The sequence below is a fragment of the Balaenoptera borealis genome, assembly GCF_965194805.1.
Source record: "Balaenoptera borealis genome assembly, chromosome: 21".
NCBI classification, from domain to species: domain Eukaryota; kingdom Metazoa; phylum Chordata; class Mammalia; order Artiodactyla; family Balaenopteridae; genus Balaenoptera; species Balaenoptera borealis.
The window spans coordinates 19,488,771-19,513,121 of NC_138880.1; the positions used below are offsets into that span (position 1 = coordinate 19,488,771).

The following is a 24,351-nucleotide window of genomic DNA, read 5'->3' on the forward strand; positions in this document are numbered from 1 at the left end:
TTCAAAGAACTGCAACATTTTTTATTATTCTCATTGTAATAAGGATATGTATTAGGTTTTTTTTAAACATGGGTTATCTGCAGCAGATGGGTGTCATATTCAGTCCCAGTAGGTTTACGAAGTATGTATTTATACTAATAAAAGCAGATTATCAGGATTATGAATACATATTATTTCTTAGGATATTTGACTATGATATATTTATCAGTATTTGTTGAATCACCCCCAGTAGACTAATTATGGAAGACACTTATATCAATAGAAGACACTGTCTATAGATAATATACTAAAAGAGTAAACAATTATTTTAATTTTGATGGATTACCCCCAATTGACTGGATAGGCAAGTTGTTAATAAAATATCATTAAGGAGGCTGAATTATGTTAATGAATCTTTTGGTAAACCTCAGTGATAAAGTAGATAGTATTTCAATGGATACAAATTTAACTGTTTATTTATACTAATTCCAGAAAGGACTTAATGGATCTTCCAGTAAAGTTACAGTCCTATTCTAATCATTAACATTTACTAAAATACCTAAGTCGAGTAACAAAGGGAGAGAGGAAAGGGAATAATAATAGCAGACAACCCACATTGGGAAAAGCTACAGTGTCAGCACAAAAGCGTCATTGCAGCCCAGGTAAAGTAAATTTTAATACTGATGATTTAATGCAAATAATAGTGATATAGTAAAACTTCATTAAGTTGGATTACTTAGGGAAAGTCTATCTGAATTATGAAATCTAAATTATATCAGCATACCCTAAATTGTATTAGTTTACATGAATATACGTAGATCAATGAAGCATTCTGTAGCAAATATATGGGGAAGGAGACTTGTTTTAAAGAACAGATAAAAATAACTTATAAGTAGTATATAACTTATTTATGTGTAAAGGAATGCTTGCTAAAGGCACTGATCTCCATGGGTACCTCAGAGGTGTTTATCTTACATAGCTTACAGTTAGTGGCTCCTGAAATCTCATTTACAGAATTTAGCTCTCAGAACTATTTCTTAAAACAATTCAGAAATAATCTTTAGTACAACCTCTGAACTAAACAACACTCTAGGACAATACAGCTCTCTCCAAATATTTGTCACTGTGTTTAACAATAACAATAATTAGTGGTAACTTATTGTTAATAGTTGTCACATTTTAAATAATGCGTATATGAACTGATGAGATTTTTGAGTTTTGAAGCAATTGAAATTTAGCTTATAGTGAAAATATATAGATTACATTAGGGAGACAGTGTAGCACAGGCTCAGGAGCCAGATTTTCAGGGTTTGACTATTAGCTCTGCCATTCATTGCCTGGGGGACCTTGAACCAGGTCCTTAAATTTCTCTGTGCCACAGTTTCTTCATTTGTACGAGAATAGGAGTAATGAGCACATGTGATTGTTATGGGGGTTAAATGAGCTAAAACATGTAGCCACTTAACCGTGTATGAAATATAATAAATACTCAAAAAGATTAGCTAATTGTGAAACACGAAATTCTCTTTTAGTTAGTAGAACGATACAGCTACTTTAAACTGAATTATTACATACCCAAATCAAAATCTGAGCAAGACTAAATTGTAAAATATTTACATACCAAAATTAACTGTGCTTCGGAAAGAAAGAGGGAAATGAGCATAAAATTTCTTGGGACACTTATTATGTGCTAAGCTCTGTACTATATCCATTATAAATGTTACTCTCATTTAGTCCTCATTACACTTCTCTGAGGTAAGTATCCTACCTTTTTACAGATGAGAAAACCATCTTAGAGAGGTTTGTTAACTTGCCTGAGGTCATGGCACTAACAGGAGAAGATGCCACTGTAGGTCTCATACCATTCCCACCACCATGCTGCTGCATCTAGGTTTCCCCCTTATCCCACATGGAATCGCTGAAGCATGTCTCAATAAAACTGCATACTTTGGAGGAACATGTTTTACTCAAAGCAGTAGTTCTATCAAAAAGTTAAAATGAAAGTGGTTGAAATGAGCACAAGTTCACTTAATGTTTAATTATATGAGATTTTAAAAACTTTGCTACTCATCTTTAACATTTATCCCACTTGTACCGTGTTTATGCTCTATATAGAATGTAGCATAATGATTTGCCCTTCCTAATTGATTATTTTGTCATCTTTTTCTTTTTTTCTTTTGCTATACTTGGGTTCATTCTGAAATGTGACACTTCATTTGGCCCTTTGTGCTCTATGTCAGCGTCTTCAACTTTATGGATACCATTCTCCTACTAATAGTGTATGTACAATACTTTAAATGTTCTTTATGTAAATAGTCCTCACCTGTTTTACTTGATAATGCTGTTTTTCTTTATAAAGCCAGATCTATTATTGAGAATGTTTAGGAATTTATCTAATATAATAATGTGCAACCAGGCCAAAAATTTTTATTTCCTTCCTAGATTTATGAGAAGACTAAAACTAACAGAGCAATTATATATCTTTAGCTTTAAATTAAAATAAGGGAAAGGTGAGTGAAACAACCAAAAACTCTGGTAGAATAATTGAAATTTTATATTTTTCAGTAGTATTTGAAGAGTCAAATACAATTTATGGAGCAGATTCTCAGGCTATGCTCTTGCAGGACACAGGTATTTTAAGAACTGGATCTGTCCATCTGGTATACAGTCTTTTCTTAATTCTAGTAAAGAAGATATTAATGGATAAACTTTTCTTAGTTTTCTGTATTTCTCCCAAATTTTTTTCTAAAACCTTTGATGCCTGCCTTCTGCCTATGGTCTATACAAAAGTCTGGTATAAGACGACACTTGATATGTTTTATATATCACTCTATCACATGTTACTTCTCAAAAAGGATTATGATCTTCAGACTCATCTTTTCCTGAAAAAGTTGGGAGTTCCTTCAAATGATCTTCCAACTGTACTCTTCTTACACTACGCTTTCCTTCTTTCCTTTCTCCTGGAAAGTCAGAGCTTGTTGGTTGGCCCAGCTACTACACAACTAAGAGTAGGCCATGGCCCCTTTTGAATGTAAACATGCACAGTCCATTTGATTTCCCCAAGGATCCTTAAGTCACTTAGAATGATCCCTCAAATTATACAAATTCCACCTGAGAGAAGCTCTTGAATTCAGGGTGACTGACTCAGAATTGTCCTGCTGAAAGTGTTCCAGTTATAGTGTAAACTCTAGGTGTGTTGCCTCCTGTATTGTATATTTAATAAAAGTTCCAAACTATAAAAACTAATTCTGTTCTAGATTTAAGTATACACTGAAGGCTGATTCAGCATAAGGTAAACCTAAGATATCTTGTCTAAGTCACAAGGAATGGACCTAGAATGGGTTGGAAAACAAGCCAAGTCCATGGGAACCTTATGACTAATTGTTTTGATCCCTTACAAGATACTTTAAATTTTTTCTGCAAAATTCAGTACTGTTTTCCATGAAATAAAGTCTACCATTTTCTTAAAATTTTTAAAAGATTCGTCTGTTAATTATTTCAAAAATATGTAAGAATGCGTAAGATGAAAATCTCATAGATTCTAATGCCATATGCCCTGTGAAACTTAATAAATGTTAATAATAATTATGACTTTTTAATTTATTTTTCTAATCTAATATGTCATTGCATGAACCATTTTTCCAACTGTGGCAATTTATATTTTTCTTTTAAACTCATAAATAATTTTCATACAGGTGACAAATGGTTTTTTAAAAAATATATTTCAGAGTAATATTGTTAAAAGGAAATAGGTACTAATATAGCTCTAGTTTAAGCTACATATGCAAATTGTAGTCCTTAGACATTAAGAGAATAATATTGAGAACCAGATTTAAATTACATATTTTGTTTATATTATGCTTGCTTATGTAATAGGAAGGTAATTTACGTTTTGTTGTGATAATATATATATATATTTTTTATTTTACTGAAGACATCTTTGTTTTTCATCTAAGAATATAAAATACATATTTTAAAGTGATATAACTTGATGTCATTTTTTTATCCCCAGTCTTAAATGTATTACATGATGTTTTAGCTCCCTTAGTTTAGTTGGCTATATAAACTGACTTTTTTTCGTATAATAGGAAAATTTTTGCTCAGAAAGGAATGATTATTTTCAAAAAAAATGCAAGCAAACAAGGAAGATTTATTTAAAATTAGAAAAAAATTCAGACAGCCTGAACATTTATATGAAATATCATTGATGTATGTTTTCACAAATATATTAGTATAACATTATGAATTAACTGGCAATTTTCTGCTAGTTTCCAGAATTGTAGATCAACTGGAGCGATAAAGGATCTAATTTGAGTGTAGTTCATGGAGCTGAATATAACCTAAGATTCTATCTTTAGGAAGAAGTTCCTTCAAGAAAGGCAGGGCCTCTGGATTTTACTATAGAGACGGAGATTCTGTGACCTCTGTAGTAACCTGTTCCAAAAGTTAATCATCCTTACAGTAGGTTTTGCCTGTATTCTGTCAAATTATTCCTTGCTACAGTGTAAGATTGAACATACTTTTTTGTATCCTGGAAGATAGTTACCTTACAGCCTTTTCTCTTCCAAACAACCCTGATTCTTTTCATATTTCTCATATAGTCAGCTCTTGATTATCTTACTGCAGTAATGAAAAGAAATATAAAACATTCAAAAGAATAAATAATGCAAAAGTCAAGTATATTTGACTTTGACATACCTTATATTTTACAAATTTTTTAAAGATTATCTTTATTACCCAAATTTCATTGTAGTCAAAAAATGTACCAATTTTTATATAATTTTTTGACATGGGTTGAACTTGTTTTATGGACTAAAACAATGTCAATATTCATAAATGATCTGTGTTTGAAAAGAATGTGTATTCTTTAATTTTGGGTACAGGGTTGTAATATATATATGACCAAACATATTAATTATGTGTTTTAAATCTCTATCATTACTAATGTTTTTTTCTGCTGTTCTGTCAAATAGTGTGTTAAATTACGCATTACAATGATAGACTTGTTAATTTCTACTTATAATTCTGGTTTTGTTTATTTTATATATTTCAAAGCCTTCTTATTGCCTGTATAAGAATATAGATTACTTAAATCGTCTTAGCAAGTTAAATCTTTGATTATATACTATCCCTAGATCTCTAGAAATGTGTTTGTGTTAAAAATCTATTTTATTGTCAAAATAAATATACTACGTTTATTTTTATTAACATGTTATTTTCCATTTTGTGTTTTTTATTGTCTATTTTTACCTCTAGTGATAATGAAGCTTTCCCTGATTTTTTAAATATGTATTTTAGTTCAGAAATATACTGCTGATAGAACGTAAATATAAAACAAAACAAAAAACAATAAAAGTTTAACTACTATATAATATAGATCAAGAAATAAAACATTGCCTTTGCCGTACCCCAAGAAGCCCCTTCATATGTCTCCAATCATAATCCCTTCTTCTCCTTCAAAAGATAACCACAATCAAGACTTTTTATGTCATTCATTTCTTTGCTTTGCTTTGAGGTTTTATGACCTACTTATGTATCCTAAACAATATAGTTTAGTTTTGCCCATTTTTGATCTTCATATAAATGGGATCATATTAAATGAGTTTTTCTATGTGTTGCTTCTTTGACTCAACATCATGATTGGCAGCTACATCTGCGTTATTGTATCTGGTCCTAGTTCATTCACTTTTATTGCTATAAGCAGCAGTGCTCAAACGTTTTGGTCTCAGGACCCCTTTACATTGTTGAAGATTATTGAGAATCCAAAAGAACTTTTGTTTATGTTGGTTATATTCATCTATTTTTGCCATATAAGAAGCTAAAACTGAGAAAATTATAAATATTAATACATTTAAAAATAATTTTTAAAACTCTCATGTTACCATAAACATTTTTTATGAAAAATAATGTCAAAAATATTGTGAGGAAAGTGGTATTTTACATTCTTTGCAAATCTCTTTAATGTCTGACTTAGTAGAAGACCGCTGGTTTCTCATAGATGCTTCTGTATTCAATCTGTTGCAGTATATTGTTTTGGCAACAAATACTATCAATTGTTTCCCTTGAAGCAACAGGCTCAGTTGGTTCATCTTCCAAAAAGATGCCTGCCACATACCAAAGTCTAAATAACCATAGTTTGTGTATCCGTTGTTCTTTCAAGTAAAAATGATGGTTCATGAAAAAAGTGGCTAGTCTACCTTGCAACACAAACCACCGCATAGATGTTTTTTCTCAAGGCAACCACAGTACTTCATTAGACAGAAGTGCTTTATGCACGCTTCCCTTCACACCGAATGTTAAAAAGATGTGTGCTCAAAGATTAAATTAACACAATTTTGAGTTTTATTCTTCAGCAAGTACATTCTTAAGTGAAACTTTTTTTTTAAATATGAGTATATGAAACTGAAGAATGTGACAACTTCTGAAGAATGTAATGACTTTGGTCTTTTGTGCCATCATTGTACTAAGGCTTCAGCAATTTTACCCACCATTGCTTTTGTACCAGTCAACACAGTACAAAAGGCAAATAATGTCTTTTAAGATGCTTTAAGATACATCTATATTATATTTTGTCCAGTTTTTTTCAGTTATTCTCAATGAGAAGATTGGCACTGTTTTTTCTAGTCTGTCATTACTAGAAGCCTGGTTTATCATTTTCAACCTCTCATTTTCCTTATATTTTGGATATGTCTTTTTTTAAAGTATATTTTGTGTATTTTATCGGTTCCTTTTTATCTGGATTGATAATATATGCTTTTTAATTGGAAAATTCAGTCAATTTACATTACTGTGATTACTAACTTATTTGGATTTATTTTAGCCATTCTATATACTGTTTTTTTTTCTCTTTTCTTACTTTCTTTTGCATTACCTGGGTTTATTTTGAGTTTAGAAGACATTCACTATATTTCTTTTCTTTGTGTAGTTATTCTTGAAATTTTAATAAGAATACATAAAATAATAAAGTCTTAGATTAGGCCATATCTTTATTCGCTTTCTCAAAAATAGACTTTAAAAGTTCTTTAATACCGTTCTTTCCTCTCCTGGCATGGGTACTTAAAATTGAACGTTTGCCCTTGTCTTTTTTTAATCCCACAAGTTAGACTTCTAAAATATGTATCATTCATGTTTGTTTCTAATTACTTATATATTTGCTATTCTTTACTCAGTATTTCCCTCTTTAATCTCACCCATTCCTAAATCTCATAATCTTATACTCACAAAGTATATCCTCAAGTGATGATCTTCTAATAAATTTTTTTAAAAACCCTCTCTCTGGAAATCTCTTTTTTTCCCTTTATTTTTTCCCAGTTTATTGAAATATAGTTGACATATAACATGGTATCAGCTTATGGTGTACAACATAACTTGTTATATGTACTTCTCACAAAACACCACAGTAAGTTGAGTTGACACCCATCCCCTCACATAGTTAGAATTTTTTTTTCTTGTGATGAAAACTTTAAGACCTATTTTCTTAGCAACTCCTAGCATACAGCACAGTATTATTAACTGTAGTCACCATGCTTTACATTACATCCCCAAGACTTACCTATCTTATAACTGGTAGTTCGCACCTTTTTACCACCTTCACCCCTTTCCCTACCACCACCATTCCCACCTGCCTCTGGCAACCACCAGCCTCTTCTGTTTCTGTGGATTCGTTTGTTTGTTTTAATTGAGATAGAATTGGCATATAACATTATATTAGTTTCAGGTGTATAATATAATGATTCAATATATGTATACATGCTGTTATTTTGAAAGAATTTTACTATATATATTATTATGGGTTGACACTTATTCTCAGCAAATTGTGGTATCATCCCAGTCTTCCGGCTTCTATTGCTGAAAATGAAAAGTCAGCTCTGGGTCTAATTATTATTCTTTTGTAGGCAATCTATTTTCTTTCTGGGTGCTTTTAAGATTCTGTTTTCCTTTGGTATTCTACAGTTTTATTACAGTCTACCTCTCTTTTTGCTTTTATCTATCATGAAATTTTTTGGGCTTCTTAAATATAAGGATTGCTTGCTTTCATTATTTCTTGAATATCCACTGCCAATATGTCTCTGAATATTGCCGCTTTCCCATTTTCTCTAATATTACTTTCTAGAGCTTTGATAGCTATTCATGTTTTAATGTCTCTTAACTCCTCTTTAATTTGCCATATTTTTTATCTTTTTACACTGCATTCTGTATACTTTATTCATATTATCTTCAAGTTCACTGATTTTCTCTCTAGCTATATATAATATGATATTAAATTTCAGTGATTCATTTTTCATTTCTAGAAGTTTTATTTGGTTCTTTTTTCTAATCAGCCTAATAATTTTTGGTAGCCCCTTTTTCCTAGAAAGTCCTGTCAAATACAACTTGATATTCTTTAAACTTATTAAACTTATTTTGTATTCCATATCTAATAATTTCAATATCTAGAGTCTGCAGCTCTGGTTCTATTGTTTGTTGTTTCTGCTGGTTCCTACTTATGGTGGCTTATGTTCTTTTATGTTTAGTAATTTCCTATTATGAGCATGTACTTGTTGGAATGCATCTGTGTGGATTCTTTAAGGGCTGGGTTAAGGGTGTGTTTTTCCTGGGAAGACTTGTGTTCATATGTTTGTTTCTATGATACATTGCAGGTACCTGCAGTCCCATGTAACTTTAAATTACAGTTCTCGGGTTATGGTTTCTCAGGCCACACTTGTCATAGTGGGACAGATTATAAAGATGTAGTTTTCTTTTGTTTGTTTATATTTTTCTGTGTTTTAAAATATCACTAATAGCAAAGACAGTTGACCGCCTGATTCTGTGGGCTACTATTTTGGGGTTTTTTTCCTAGTTTGCCTAACCTCTGAGTGTACCGTTTCGCAGACCCTTACTTTGTGTAGGGTATTTACCTGTCCGGACATGGGCCGCTTTAGGGAGCCTCTGTTCTGCTTACCACAGTGATAGAGTCCCATCTCTAAGTCTGTCTTTTTTCCCCTAGCTTCCTTTTTCTTCCTTCCTTCTAGCTTCCCTTTCTCCCTTATTTTACTTCCTTCCTTCTTTCCTTCTGTCTTTGTTTTGAGCTGCTATAACAAAAATACCTTAAAATGGGTGGCTTATAACGAATAATCATTTTTCATAGTTCTGAGAGCTGGGAAGTCCAAAATCACCCAACCAGCAGATTCATTGTGGCAGCTGATGAGGGCCTGCTTCCTGGTTCATAGGTGGCACCTTCCCACTGTGTCCTCACATGGTGGAAGGGGGCAAGGGAGCTCTCTCAGACCCCTTTTCTAAGAGCACTAATCCCAACCATGAAGGCTCTGCCCTCACGACCTAATCACCTCCCAAAGGCCCCACCTCCTCCTAATACCATCACCTGGGGGGTTAGGATTCCGGTATATGAACTTTTCACACTATGGCTCCCTCCTTCCTCCCTCTCTTGCTCTTTTCCTTCCTTCCTCCCTCCCTCCCTCCCTTTTCTAGGCTCACAACGTACATTTTTTCCTATAGAGATCCGTGTCAATATAGTTTGTCAAACCAATTTTATCCTTTCATATGTTGTAAGTATTTTTAATGTCATCAAAGTCTGTGTGGGTGGGGCAGGGGTGAGGGTGACCAGGGTTTGGAAGTAGGGGAGAGGCCTGGCTTCACCAAGCGCGTCGTTCCTGTTACCCTCCTAATAATAGTGTCGTGAGCCTCATTTTCTAGTTAGATTGGTTTAACAGTCCTTTTCTTAACTATATACTGCCTTTCTACATTACAGTTTAAAAATATATCCACATTCAAAATATTTAGATAACTTCGCAGAGTATTTAATCTAGTTACCATCTATTGAGGTTCTGCTATATCTGTGTAAAAGAAAATGAACTGTGCTAGTGCTACACTCAGTTAATTTTACTTGGTTACAGCTTACTTAGTTACTAAAGGGGGTGACGAGTAGATTCTCTGCCACATTGCTACATTTACACTTATGGTAATAAATACATCTATGTTATATAAGTGATTCCTGCTTAATAATACTTTATTATTAACATTTTATTAAGAGTTTATTAAAATATGGGCAGTAGGCAGTGTTTTCTAGTTCATAATAATGAATTAAAACACAGATCTTTGAAATAATTCCCAGATGCTTATAATTGTATTAGTGGCACTGGACTTCTGAAAACTAACACACACACAAAAATAAGAATTCTCTCATCATCAGCCACTCACTCCTAAATTCATCATGCAGCATTTTCTTCTCACAATAACCCAAAGAAGACCAAGCCTGAGAATCTGTGAAATCTTTCCTGGTAAATCCTGAGAGAAACCACATTTAATTATTTCTGTTTATAGAGACCCAAGTTAAGCCTGTAGTTCTACATTTCATGTAAAGATTAGACTACACTTCTTAATTCTGATATCGCCTGCTTTAGACTAGCCTCTTAATTCTCATATCGCCTGCTTTAGACTAGCCTGTACCGAGATAGAAGCTAGTGCTCTGTCCTTGGAATAGATCAGAAAGTACCTGATCTATTTACAACAGACACCAAATCCCTGATCAGCTTTGAGTGGTTTGCCTTCAACTTGCATATTTCTTTTTGACAAGTTTTCGATTAATTTAAATTTAGTTTCTCTGAAGTATGGATATGGTCATTTTGATTCTTTGATGCACTAACATAATATATGCTAACCAACAATGATGCATTTTTAAATTAAGCTTAATTTTTATAGGTTGCTATAAAATTACCAAAATCTTCTCCAAATGAATTTACTTCACACAAGGTGTGAATAAAATTTTTATTTCACACTTTGTTAGAAGTTATGTATGTTTCATTAGAAGGGCATGGGGCAGGGGTGAAGAATGTGATTCTTATTGACAAAGCCACATTGTACTTAGAAACAGTGGTTATATACCATTACACCTTTGAAAATGCCCTGGGTTTACCAGTGATGTAATATAATACTGCTGTGTGCAGCAGAAAACAAAAAAGGTAAGCTAATGTGTTTTCTTTTCAAGGTTGGCTATAAGAGATTTAAACTGTATAAATTATCATTGTTTCTGACTATTCTTTAGATTTCAGTTGTGCTTCTTAAAACTTCTACAGGTACTTAAAACAGATGCTGAGGAACATGTCTCCAGAAGCTATTGGGATACACTGAGACGTAATACAAGCCAAGCACTCTTTTCAGACCTCGCAGAGGTATAATTAAACCTCAACCAGGTCCTTGTACTATTTGCCATTTTGTTAATCTAGTCCTCATTTCATTTTCGAGTCACAGTGATGAAACCAAAATATATTTTATATTTTCCCTTTTTCTCCAGTAAAGCAATAATTCCTATATATAAATTGGTATATTTGAATATGTCAACTGTGCTGGCAGGGGCGGCAAGGTCACCTGTAATAGTCCATAGTAAATCCACTCGCTTCTTGTAGAAAACATGACTTTCCAACTTAATTAAAAGGAAATACTGTTCTTTTTCACTTAAAGATCACTTTCAGGAAATTTGCAAATACTATTTTATAGTTTCACTGAACCTTTTAACCTTATAATTTGCAATGTTACATGAAATGCTGAAACTTCTAACTTGGTAAAAGATAGCTAATGCTTTAGAGTTATGGTAGATTTAAAATCAAATTTCCTAATATTAATAGCGAGTGGCTTACCAAGGGTGGGCATGGGGGAGGTGTGCTAACAGCAGTCAGTCAGGGAAGGGAGGACATTTTACCTTGACATTGGTTAGGATTGCCAGTGTATGGAAAATTAAAAGTAGACTGACCATTATATCATTCATTATTGTTTTCGAATTCCACAGAGACACATACCTTTTTGCTGCCCTCAGGTGGACTGTCCCCACCACCCCACTCTCATTATGGCACTGTTAATAGGGGTTTGTCATTTTAAAAGATGGGCTATGTCTTGTAGATTAAATGCTTTTCTATGTTCCCTATTAAGAATTTTTAAGAACTTTATTAGAGATGGCTGTCTGGCTTACCGCAAAGGACTTTTCAGTAAACACCAAGAGCTGTATTTTTTCATTATCTTTTTCTCTTGAAAGTTGGCTTCTCGTTTCTTTTTCTAAAGTTTGACTTTTAAAAGTTATACTTAAAAATATCTAGAGAAGTGAATTGGAGTGAATTCTGTTACCCACATACACAGTGTTACTCAGTGGACACCTCTAGAGCAGGGCAAACACTTGTAAATGTTAATTTTGTCACTTGTGCACAATTTTAAAGTCCTAAAACAAATAAATAAAGCATTCTTCCCTATATATAGTCTGTGATATGTAAATATGATGTAATTATGACCAGCAATTATTAATCTTTAAAAATTACCTTTTAAATTTTAGCTATTTTTAGGCGTAAAGTGCTAATAGATAGTCCATTTACACACATTTTAGAAGTGCTTAATTCTGTAATCATTTATGTAGGCATATAGTAGTCAGTGCCTGAAAGTAAGAGCAACGGGGGACACTAGTCCTTAGAGCCCCTACAAGCCTGCTGTGCCAACTTCAAATTAGCAGTCGTGTCCTGCTGTCTTTTCCCACCATAGGCTGTCCACCTCTCAGCCCCCAACTGATCTTCAATCCCATTTAACTCTGCTAGAAATTCTCACAGTTAGGCACAATCTGCTTATTATATGTCAAATTTAATTTAAATCTTGGTAATATCAGAAGACCAGTCAGCTCTTACATATACTCAAAGATCTTATATAAGATTTGCATAAGATCTTTTGAAGATGTTTATTGCTCTATCTGATGTGTGCTGGAGCTGGCTTTTACAGCTTCCCAGAGCTAGTTCTGCACATCTCTTCCCAACTCAGCATTCTGTGACATTCCGTTGGTACCTTCAAATTGACCATGATAGGCGTGTTACTACCATAGACGTTGGCAAACACTACAAATCAGGCTTTTTTATTTTCCTAGAGAGCCAGTTCACTAGCACACCATTAACTGTAATCAATCCACACTGTAATCATAAGCTGCTAAATCAATTAATGAATTGACTCAAACATCATGAAAATAAATTTGATGGAGAGAAGTACGAAGAAAAAGAAGAAAACAAAACTTATATTGTGTTTCCAAGTAAAATAATTATTGGGGGATCATCTCTGTTACTGCCCTCCCACATTAGAGAAGATAATTGAGAATTAGCTGTAGTTAAATTACAACTCATTATAATTCCTTATAGGTTACTACTGATGCCAGTGAAACATTGAATTGTTTATACTGTCAGTACTTCAGGATTCGAATTAGTTCAGAAAGAAAGCTTAGAAATCTATTTGTATTTCTTTGTTCCTCTTATATTTAAAATGTAAATATTGAGATAAAGCAGTTCTCTTTACATAATGTAGGTAAATTTGAGATTAGCCTCTCATATTCTTATTCCAGAGCTATTTCTAACCATAAATTTTTTTTCAGTGATAGTAAAACCATGTTATAATGAAAATTTGAATACCACAGCTGATACCACTTTCTAACCAAAATAATAGATAATGAATTCATAGTACAATATGTCTATCGTGCAGCTTTTGAATAGAGTCTGTGAGTACCAGAGTTACAAAAATTGTTTTGAGCTTTACAGATGAAATTAAAATTTTTTTCTTATCTGCTTTAAACTTTACTAACCCTTAATAAGTTTCAGTAGGTTATTTAAAACCTTCCTAACACATCAAGAGTTTGACAATTTCCTCCAGCCCATGAATAGAGCTTGATAAGATTATTATCATATAGTAATCAATAAAAATACATTGAAAGAATTCCTTAAAACTCTTTAATAGCTTGATATATTTTTATTTTATGCAAGTTTTTAAATTTGTTTATTCCATTTTTGATGAAATCATTTAAAATAATTTTTAATCAAAACAAAGTTAGATATTGACCTCTCATGGGGTTCTTTTGTGGCTTTTTCTTGCTTTGATATGAAAACACCTGAATTCATTTTATTTTAACAATGAGCACAAGAATCAAAGGGATAAAGTCTCTATTTTTGTCTCAGCTCTCCTGAGATTTAAGTTATGTAACACAGTTAGGACACCAAGGACACTGGTACAGTTGTCAGTGACTCCCAGCAGCACTCTGTTTCACTGAATGGGGGGAAAAGGTGTTCACCATTTCCATTTTCTAATTTTTCTCTCTAATGTCAAACTATTGTTTATGCCTCTGTGGGTCTGGATTATCTGGATAAGAGCAACCTAAGTCTAATAAGATATCGATGATGAAAGACTGTAAATGAAGATTTGCTCTGCTCAATGGGCATGAGAAAAACTGGCCGAATGAGGTCATTATTTAAAACCTGTGTAAAACAAAGCCACCTCATTTCAGTGTATTATGTCTCGAGGTAAGGAACATGACAACACTAGAGGAAAACATTCCATAGTTATGTTATCAGGGTTCTCTAACTTTTGGTGTTCCTTTATCCTCTCATTTTAAGGCATTTTTTTAGATCTATATAACATATATGTGTAGTTTCAATAACACAAAAGAAGCAAGAGTATACCATGTAAAAATATTTTTTTGCATTAAGCTCCAACATTATTTTCTGTCTTGTCTAGTCCTTTTTCAACTTCTTGGAATATACTGATTTGTCAGAAATAAATAATAATAGCTAACACTTACTGAACATTTACAATATGCCAGTTATAGTGCTGACTAACGTGAGTTATCTCATCCTCACAACGACCATTTAGGGTAAGTACTATTGTTGTTCCTGAGGATAATTATGTCCTCAGTGAGATTAACTTCCCCAAGGTCACTTAACTAATGAGGAAAAAAGTCAGAATTCAAAGCAGAAATCTGACTCTTGAGTTCATCATCCTATTTGCTCACCACGCTACTGCTTATTTGTGAAGTAGCAACTTGTTCTAAGACCTTATCCCTGCTCCTCTTCTCAGCCACTTTGCCCCTCTTCCACATTCCACCGCTCTCTCTTCCAGATGGATACCCCAGTTCTTCATGCTGACCTCTGATTGGCTCGAGCCTCCACTGTTATGGTCCATTTAGGCATGCCTTCTCAAATATTTCCTCCCCCTACTAAATTAAGCTGTTCCTTGGATAATAAACTGATTAGATTTGATTATACATGATCACAAAAGAATGTCTATAATTAACAAGCTACCTTCTCCCCCCACAAAGGTCTTAATGCTTTTGTCCAAAGCATCTTATGACTACCAATAAGAACATGTATATATTTCATTTACATTCATATTCTAACCTTATCCTGAAAATGGTTATTGTAGATAGGGTTTTTCCCATTTTACAGATAAGGAAGCTGACGATCAAAAAAGTCAGTGAACTCAGGTCTTCTGATTTTAAATCCTGTCCTCCTTCCATTACATCAGTCTACCTTCTCAACTTAAAGCTACTGGTGAAAGTATAATAGTAGTGCCTTTTGAGCACTACTCAAAAATTACACTGATCTGTCACATAAGGGGCCTTGAAAGACTGGCACCACTAATATTCCTCAACATTCATAATAAGCTTGTTCAGGAAGGTATATTTAAAAGATAGTATGTGACACCTGGCTTCCTGGCTGTGTCGTTTTCCCCCAAGTGATCAGATCAAACCACTATCAGATCAAAGGAGTTGGTTATATTATAGGGAACTTCTCGGTTATTCCAGCTCCTGAGAATACTTGGAACTTGTCAGCAAACTCAAATAAGAAGTAGTAGAGATCATCCAAACCAATTATTAGGAGGTTACATTCTAGAGATTATTTAGAAAAATCCAAACTAAATTACAGATATAGACTACATAGGTGACTACTAAAGAATCTCAACAATTTTAGATAATTTAAAGTAGAAGATACCCTACATGTTTTAAAGAGTCTTTAAGAGAGACATGAGTAATCCGTGTAGCAGAAAGATCACTTTAGAAACATAGTTTCATGGATTAAAAGAGGGCATGTTGGAGGGGAAAAAGCCTATCAGAAGATGTAGTCTTCTATAACTCCATTCTAGTCGTTACAAGAGAAGAATAATATTTGGTCTAGGGAGAAGGGAAATAAAGACCCAACAAATGTTATGAAGGATAAAAATGGCTATCTTCATGAAAGATTGGGAAGGGGGCTAGGAGGAATCAAAAGATTACCAAATTTAGTGTTTGGAAGATGGGTAAGATGAGACTATATCAGGGAACATGGAAGACGACGGATGCTTTGAAGAGAAGTATATATTTTCTATTTCTTACGTTTTCTATGGAGTGGTATCCTGATTCTGGTCAAGAAGTAATAGTTTCAAATATGTACATTTAGATGGACATTTGCAGTTATTTTTAAATATAGAAAATGATACTTATTATTTAACCTCTTACTTTTTCTTAGATTTCCCAGGATAATACATGGGGAGAGGTTATAATCACTTGAATTTTATTATTTTTGTAACTGAGTTTATCAGATAGGTATGAGTTAATGGCCAAGTGAAGAAGGAAGGAAAGAGAAAGAAGGAAGGAAAGGGAATGGGATGGGAAGGAGGGAAGCAAAAGGAAACCTATAAAGCTACATTAAAGAGGGAAGATTTTCTCAGGCCATTAAACTTTATAAGGACTATAATTAAGCTATTTTAAGAATACATTTGTTGGAACTTGTTTATCAAGTTGAATGGGGAAGGGAAAATCCTCTGGAATTAATTTCTTATCCATTCAAAAAATAATGTAAGACTTTTCTTTGGAAAAAATTATAGATGATATAAATTCCAAGGTAATATTACTGTAGTTTCTCTTTCAAAATACAGTATCTTCCATTTAAAGTGTCATGGATAAGAATACAATAGGGAAGAATCATGGTTCAAGGAAACTATTTTGCGAAGCTTGAGGCCCTTCTTTTGTCAGCCCTATATGTTCAATAATCTGAGGAATTTACCTCTTTTGGACATCCTAAATGAAGGAATTTTTCAGGTTGATTAGGAAAATCCAAAGTAGATTACTTAAATAAAAATAAAATATTTGATGATTACTAAAGGATTTTAACTATTTTAGATAATTTAAACTATAGATACCCTATATGCACAATTTGTGGTTGAAGACTTCTTAATATAATCATAACTTTAAGTTTTTTGAGGATAAACATCAATTTCATCTGTATTTCTGTTTTCAAATTTTGAACTTTTTAACTGTAATGGCATGTATTAATACATCCTTCTGCTTTTCATTCTAATGTTAATGTATTTATGTTCTTTGGGGGATATTATATCTCTATTCTGTTTTGTTTTATTGCAGCTAACCTTTAAATTGTGATTTTTTTTAAAGCGTGCTGATGACATTACAAACTTAGTAACAGATACTACACTTCTTGTACACTTTTTTGGAAAGAAAGGAAAAGCTGAGCTCAACTTTGAAGATTTTTATAGGTGAGCTTAATTTTTATATTTGTATTGAAAAATGTTAACATGCTAAAGTCAGGAAGGTCTTTAGGAATCATTTAGTGCAGTGACACTCACCCCTTTGCTGCTTTCATCTTAACTAAAGATACTGTATAACAAATATCCACTCCCGTCAGTGCTTGTGTACCAGTAGTTCTACTGATAAATGTAACAGGAAGTCACTGAATGAGGAGAAATATCCAGATATCTGGATTGATTATTTCCTATATATTCAGAAGAAAGAATATTACCAATTCCTCAGTCTCAGTAAGCTGCAGTAATAATAATAATAGGCATGTATACAGTGTTTGCTGCAGTAAACACGAGGCAGGGCACATTAACTCCTTTAAGTCTCATCACTACCCTGCAAGATATTCTTGTTATGCCCATTTTACAGATGAAGAAGCCAAAGTCCTGAGAGGCTAAGTACCATCTGTTACCAACACTCTTCATTTATCTTATTCATTGTTTATGTATTTTTGTCATAGATTCATGGATAACCTCCAAACAGAAGTTCTAGAAATAGAATTCCTTTCCTACTCTAATGGGATGAATACTATCAGTGAAGAAGATTTTGCTCATATTCTTTTACGATACACAAATGTGGAAAATACATCAGTATTTTTGGAAAATGTGCGTTATAGTATACCTGAAGAAAAGGTATCTAATCCCCATTTTTATTTTGTTACATATGTTATTACCTTGTAATTATATAGGTCTGTAAAATATATTGTCCTTCTGTTAGTTCCTTTGCTCCTCTGTGGATTAATAGATTCTTTGGGTATATTCCATCCTTCTTTCCTCTGTGTCTTAAGGGCTCTGGCTAAACTTTAAAATGGATTAATTTAAAATTCTGGGTTGGGACTTCCCTGGTGGCACAGTGGTTAAGAATCCACCTGCCAATGCAGGGGACATGGGTTCAAGCCCTGGTCTGGGAAGATCCCACATGCTGCGCAGCAACTGAGCCCATGCGCCACAACTACTGAAGCCCGCGTACCTAGAGCCCGTGCTCCACAACAAGAGAAACCACCACAGTGAGAAGCCCCCAGTCACTGCAGCTAGAGAAAGCCCACATGCAGCAACAAAGACCCAACACAGCCAAAAATAAATAAATAATAAATTTTTTTAAAAAATAATAAAATTCTGGGTAGATATCCATATTTTTCTTAGACATGCTGAAAACCTTTAAGGTTATTAGCAGTTGTTTTATTCACATTATGGATATCACTTTTCAAGAGAATTCTATTGAGCTATAAGCTTTGACTACTATGTAAACATCACCTCATATAAAACAGTTTATACTGACATCATTTCAGTCACACTTTATTCATTTCTATAATACCCTTAATAAAAGGTCATTAGAAGACGGCTATTGATGAGTGAGTGATCTTATCAGTAGTTGAAGTGAGGTTTTTCAAAGAGTTTGGATGGCATGAATGGTTAAGAACCTAGGACAACTGATTGTCTATTTGTTTAGTAGCAAATGTTTTGTCAGCAGTTCTGAGCAGTTGCATTATCTAGCGGTATTTGAGTGCATCACTGCAACCAAATAGAACTGGTGTTACAAGTACCCCTTCAAGCATGGGATGTTTTGGATATATTGCCTTCTATTTGTGTTTGTAGAAGGATCAAGTTAATCTATCCAAGAAAAACTTGCAAACAGTTTGACTTTGTTTAAAATTGGTACACTGTGATGGTGCTAACAATTCTGCAGGTCCCCTACGGAATGAGGAAAAAAGGACTTGATGCATTTGACTATTAGTTTATGTAATCACTTAGGGGTCTTTTATCTGTTTTACATGTTGAAGTAAATTTTTTCCAATTCATAGACACTTCCCTAAAAATAAATATCAGAAATTGTACTGTTTTGTCAAGCTACGAGTGTATTATTTAGGGCCTTGAAGATTATGCTTTTTTTTCTTTTATCCACTGGAAACTTATAAAAATCTGAAATTCAAAAAAATCAATTCCAGGGTGAAGTGTTTAGGGAACTCTTTGTACTGTTTTTGCAACGATTTTTTTACATTTAAAATTATTTCAAAATAAAAAGTTTGGGGGAGGGGAATTCCCTGCCAGTCCAGTGGTTAGGACTATGTGCTTTCACTGCCATGGCCCGAGTTCGATCCCTGGTCAGGGAACTAAGATCATGCAAGCCGTGTGGCACAGCCAAAAAATAAAAAATTTAAAAATTAAAAGTTTTCTTTTAAGTTAAATTCAGCTTCTGAAAACTTCTAATTGATAGAGGTATCTTAAATGTAACAAATCATTACAGTAAGAAAAGGAAAATATGGTAAGTGAACCAGCATTGATTCTGATTTTTTTTTTTTTGCATTATCTCATCAATCATTAGAACAACCTTCCAGATACTGATAAATTTCTTTTAGAAAAAGGGAAGCTAAGGCTCTCAGGTACGTAAGATAGTTGCCCAAGGATTCAAACCCAAGACTCTAAGCCAGTGATATTCCTAACACACCCTACTTCTATATTTACCATCTTTTCACCTGCCATCCCCTTCTCTCAAAAGAAAAACAACTAGTAGTACTTGAATAGCACTTTACATTTCTAAAGTACTTTCATTTCTATTCATTTATCTAGCAGATATTAAACATCTGCTATTTACTAGGCCTTATTGTAGCCACCGTGGATAAAGTGACAAGATAAGCAAAATCCTTCTCTCATGGAAACACATCTTAGTGGAGAGATACAATAAACAAGTAAAGGAAAAATAGTAAATGATATCTTTTCAGATAATGATAAATATTATGAAGAGGACCAAAAGTCATGAGGACTAGAAAAGAAGATAGACAATGAAGGTAGCTTTTGAGGAAAGGCTGTGAGGAATGACCTGTGCCAAGATCTGGATAAAGAACATTCCAGGCAGAGGAAACAGCAAATACCAAGGGCCTGGGGGCAGAAAAAGCTTCCTTTATCTGAGAAATTGCCAAAAGGGTAAAGTCAGTGAAGGGGAAATAGTAGGAGATGGAGGAGAGATAGATAGGGGTCAGGTCTCAGAGGACCGTGTAGGCCAAAATAAGGAGTTTAGATTTTATTCTAATAGTGATTCTAAGAGTGATGGTAAGCTACTATAGTATTTAAACTTTAAAGCAGTGGTAAGTAAACTACCTACTTCCTATTTTTGTAAATAAAGTTTTATTGGAACATAGCCACGCTCATTCTTTTAATGGATTGTCTCTGGCTGCTTTTGTGCTGTAACAGTAGAGTTGAGTAGTTGCAACACGCACCATATAACCTGCAAAAATAAAAATATTTATTCTCTGACCCTTTATAGAAAAAGTTTGCCAATCTTGTTTTAGAACATAGGTGTCATGTTTGTTCATTCAACAAGTATTTATTCAGTGAGTATTTGCTGTCTACTGTGACACTCAAATCTGATCTAACTCATGAGCCAGATATGACCTGATTCATGTCTCAAAAGATCATCGTGGCTGGTGTATACAGAATAGACTTCAGTTGGCCCAGCTTTGAAAGAAGAAGGCAAGTTAGGATGTTGTTATAATAGGAGTATAGGTAAGAGATGAGCATGGTTTGGACCAGGGTGAAACTAGGGAAAAGTGGTCAGATATTGGGTCATTTGAAAAGTAGAGCTGATAGAACGTGTTGCTGGATTAGACTGCAATATGATGGAACAAGCGGAATCATGAAGAACTCCTAGGTTTTGGCCTGAACCACATGATCAAACAGTGCTGCCATTTATTGAGCTAAGCAAGACTACAAGCTTGGGATTCAGAAAGAATCAATGGTTTTATTTTGGACAAGTTAAATTTGAGATTCCTATGAGGTATCCACTTGAAGAAATTCTTCAGGCAGTTGGATGTGTGACTCTAGCATTCAGGGGTGCAATCAGGACTACTTTTGGTGTATAGACTTCCAAATTGTGTCTCCAGTTTAAACTTCTCCCGTGAATTTCAGTCTTTTACTTCATACTGCCTACTCAGCATCTCCAATAGTATCCAGAAGACATCTCAGGCTTAATAGTTGCAAAACTAAACTCCTGAGCGTCCCCCCAAAATCTTGCTCCACGCGCCATCTTCCCTGCTTGAATTAATGGAAACTCCATTCTTCCTAGTCTTTCTAGCCAAAATTTCTGGACTTCTCCCTCTCATTCTACATACCATCCATCACAGATCCTCCTGACACTGCTTCTGTCAGAATTGGATCACTCCTTGCCACCTGCACTGCTACCACCCAGGTCAGTTGCCTCCTAAGTCACCTCTCTGCCTCCAACTTTGCCTCCCTGCCATCCACTCCCCGTTCAGCATTTAAGGAAGTGCTTTATACCATGATTCAGATCTTATCATAGTAACTCCCCATTTTTCTCCTTACAGCGGCCTCCAAGGCCTACACAGGCTGCTCCCTCATTACCTGAGACCTCACTTCCTGCCATTCTCCCCTGTCCTCGCTTTGCTCCAGCCACACTGGCTACTTTACTGTTTCTCAGTACCAGGCAACCTGCTGTCTCAGGGGTTTTGTGTGTGTTCTTTTCTCTGCCCAGAATGCTCTTCTCTTAGATATGCTGTGTATATCACTCACTACGTTATTTCTCAATGAGGCCTACCCTTCCAATCTAATATATAAAGACTCACCTATTATATAAATAATATGTAACTTACTATGTTAAGTAATAATCTAGTAGATAAATTATAACCCTTTCCCTTGGCATTCCCTATTCCTTCTTCCCTTAATCTGTTTTTATTTCCATAGCGTTATCGTCTTCTAATATACCATATAATTTACTTTTTATTTTTCATTGTTTATCTGGATAAATAATAGTATTGATATTTACTTATTTTTATTATTTGTTGTCTGTCTCCCCTAACTAGAACATAAACTCCGGGAAGGCTGGTGTTTTTATCTTTTTTATTCACTCATATATCCGCAGCACCTAGAGCCCCTGTCAAATGAATTGATAGATAATATTTAAAGATGTGGAACTTAAAGCTTTTCTGTTTTTGTGAATTTTATCTACATATATATTCACTCATATAAAATGGTAGATATATACAAAGTTACTTATTATAGCATTGTAGCAAAAGATTGGAAACTACCTGCCTCTATCAGTAACATACTGGTTAAATACCAGAAACTACCTCTTGCAGTAAGTTACTGGTTAAATAAATTATGATGTAACTATAGAATGGGAAAAGGTGCAGCTGGAAAAAGACTAAGAAAATTCTTTATGTACTAATATAGAATGATCTCCAAGATGCAGTAAATGAAAAAGAACACAACTTAGAACATTGTATATAGTAGACTACCATTTGTTTAAAAAGATAGCCTATGCTAATTCTAGAAGGACCCACAGAACTAAAAACATTGGTTCCTCCAAGGAAAGGAACTACATGGCTAGGTGACAAGGGTGGGAGAAAGGGAGATTTTGTGTTGTATATTCTTTTGTGCCTTTTGAATTTTGAACAGGTGAATATATTGCCATATAAGATAAATAACTTAAAAAAATGTTAAATACCGTGGGACCAGGTGAACTTATCTAGGAGAGAATGTAGATAGAGACTGTAGAAGGGAAGGGAAGAGGGCTTCTCATCATAACCACATAATGTAAATATTAACCAGAAAGTAATAAAATTATCGTTATTAAGCTTTGAGGAAACTGATGTTCAGAAAGATTTAAGAGACTTACCTTGTTAGGTCATTCAGTCAGTAAATTTCAGAGTTTGAATTTGCTGCTTTTTTCACAATGGTACACTTCCCTCAATCTTTCAAAGTTGTTTATATATTTCTAAAAGTTATTATGTATTTGCTATTTAGATCAGTTACTTAGCATACTTAATTTATGATATGAGTATGAATTTTGTGTTGAGAATAAACATAGTTTATATTCCTGAGGTCCTCATAAGTGCATGTTTTCTAAATGGTCGTTTTAATTTGGATGATAATTTGTCTTGATGATTTTTTTGGCTTTTTCAAGTTAACCTTTTCCTCATTCTAGTCTTTTGATTTTTTCAAATTTTATCGAGGTAAAAATCATGTAACATAAAATTAACCATTTTAAGCTGAACAATTCAGTGTCATTTAGTATATACACATGTTGTACAACCACTATCTCTGTCTATTTCCAAAACATTTTCATTACACCAGAAGTAAACCCTGTTTAAGTGTTAAGTGTTTCCCCCCATCCTCTGGTAACCATCAGTCTGCTTTTTCTCTCAGTGGATTTAACCGTTCTGGCTATTTCATATAAAAAGAATCAGGCAATATGTGACTTTTCATGTTTGGCTTCTTTCATAATGTTTTTGAGGTTCATCCACATTGTAGCATCTATCAGTACTTCATTCCTTGTTATGGCTGAATAACGTTCCATTGTAGGTATATACCACTATTTGTTTATCCAGTCATCTGCCCATAGACATTTGAGCTTTTCCCACCCTTTGGGTATTGTGAATAATGCTGCTATGAATATGTGTGTACATGTATTTTTTTGTTTGAATACCAGTTTTCAGTTCTTTTGGGTATATACCTAGAGTGGAATTGCTATATATGTAAATTATAGCCATCCTAGTGAGTATGAAGTGTTATCTATGTAATCACCTTTACCTTTACCAGAATTCTTTATTACTTTATATAGCTTTGAGTTGCTATCTAGTTTCTTGTCTTTTCAGCCTGAGGGACTCCCTTTAGCATTTCTTGTAGGACGGGTCTGCTAGTAATGAATTTCCTTAGCTTTTGTTTATTAATTTCTTCATTTTTGAAGGATACTTTTGCCACATACAGAATTTTTGGTTGACAGGTTTTTTTCTTTCAGCACTTGAAGTATCCTACTCACTTCTTGCCTCTGTGAGTTCTGATGAGAAATCAGCAGCTAATCTTAATTGGGGATCCCTTCTATGTGAAGAGCTGCTTCTCCTCTGCTGCTTTCAAGTATCTTTGGCTTTGGCTTTTGACACTTTGAATATGTGTCTTGGTGTGGGCGTTTTTGAATTTATCCTACTTGGACTTCATTGAGCTTCTCAGATGTGTAGACTCCCATCTTTCCTCAAATTTGGTGTTTTCAACCATTATTTCTTTAAATATTCT

The 24,351-nt window shown here is 33.9% G+C and overlaps 1 protein-coding gene across 9 annotated transcripts in view; it reads left to right on the forward strand.

Annotated features, from left to right (window-relative positions):
- Positions 1-24,351, forward strand: part of MICU3 (mitochondrial calcium uptake family member 3) — a 130,106-nt gene that overhangs the window by 76,460 nt on the left and 29,295 nt on the right. For 6 of the 9 annotated variants that reach the window (XR_014239030.1, XR_014239031.1, XR_014239032.1 and 3 more), the window contains exons 8-11: positions 2,220-2,258; positions 11,052-11,147; positions 17,189-17,289; positions 17,790-17,961. Coding sequence is in view for 5 of the 9 variants with exons in the window: in XM_082374798.1 (XP_082230924.1) it covers positions 2,220-2,258; positions 11,052-11,147; positions 17,189-17,289; positions 17,790-17,961 (408 nt within the window). In the remaining 4 variants the exon portion in view is untranslated. The remainder of the gene's footprint in view (positions 1-2,219; positions 2,259-11,051; positions 11,148-17,188; positions 17,290-17,789; positions 17,962-24,351) is intronic. The other 3 variants (XM_082374800.1, XM_082374799.1, XM_082374801.1) reach the window with 3 other exon arrangements.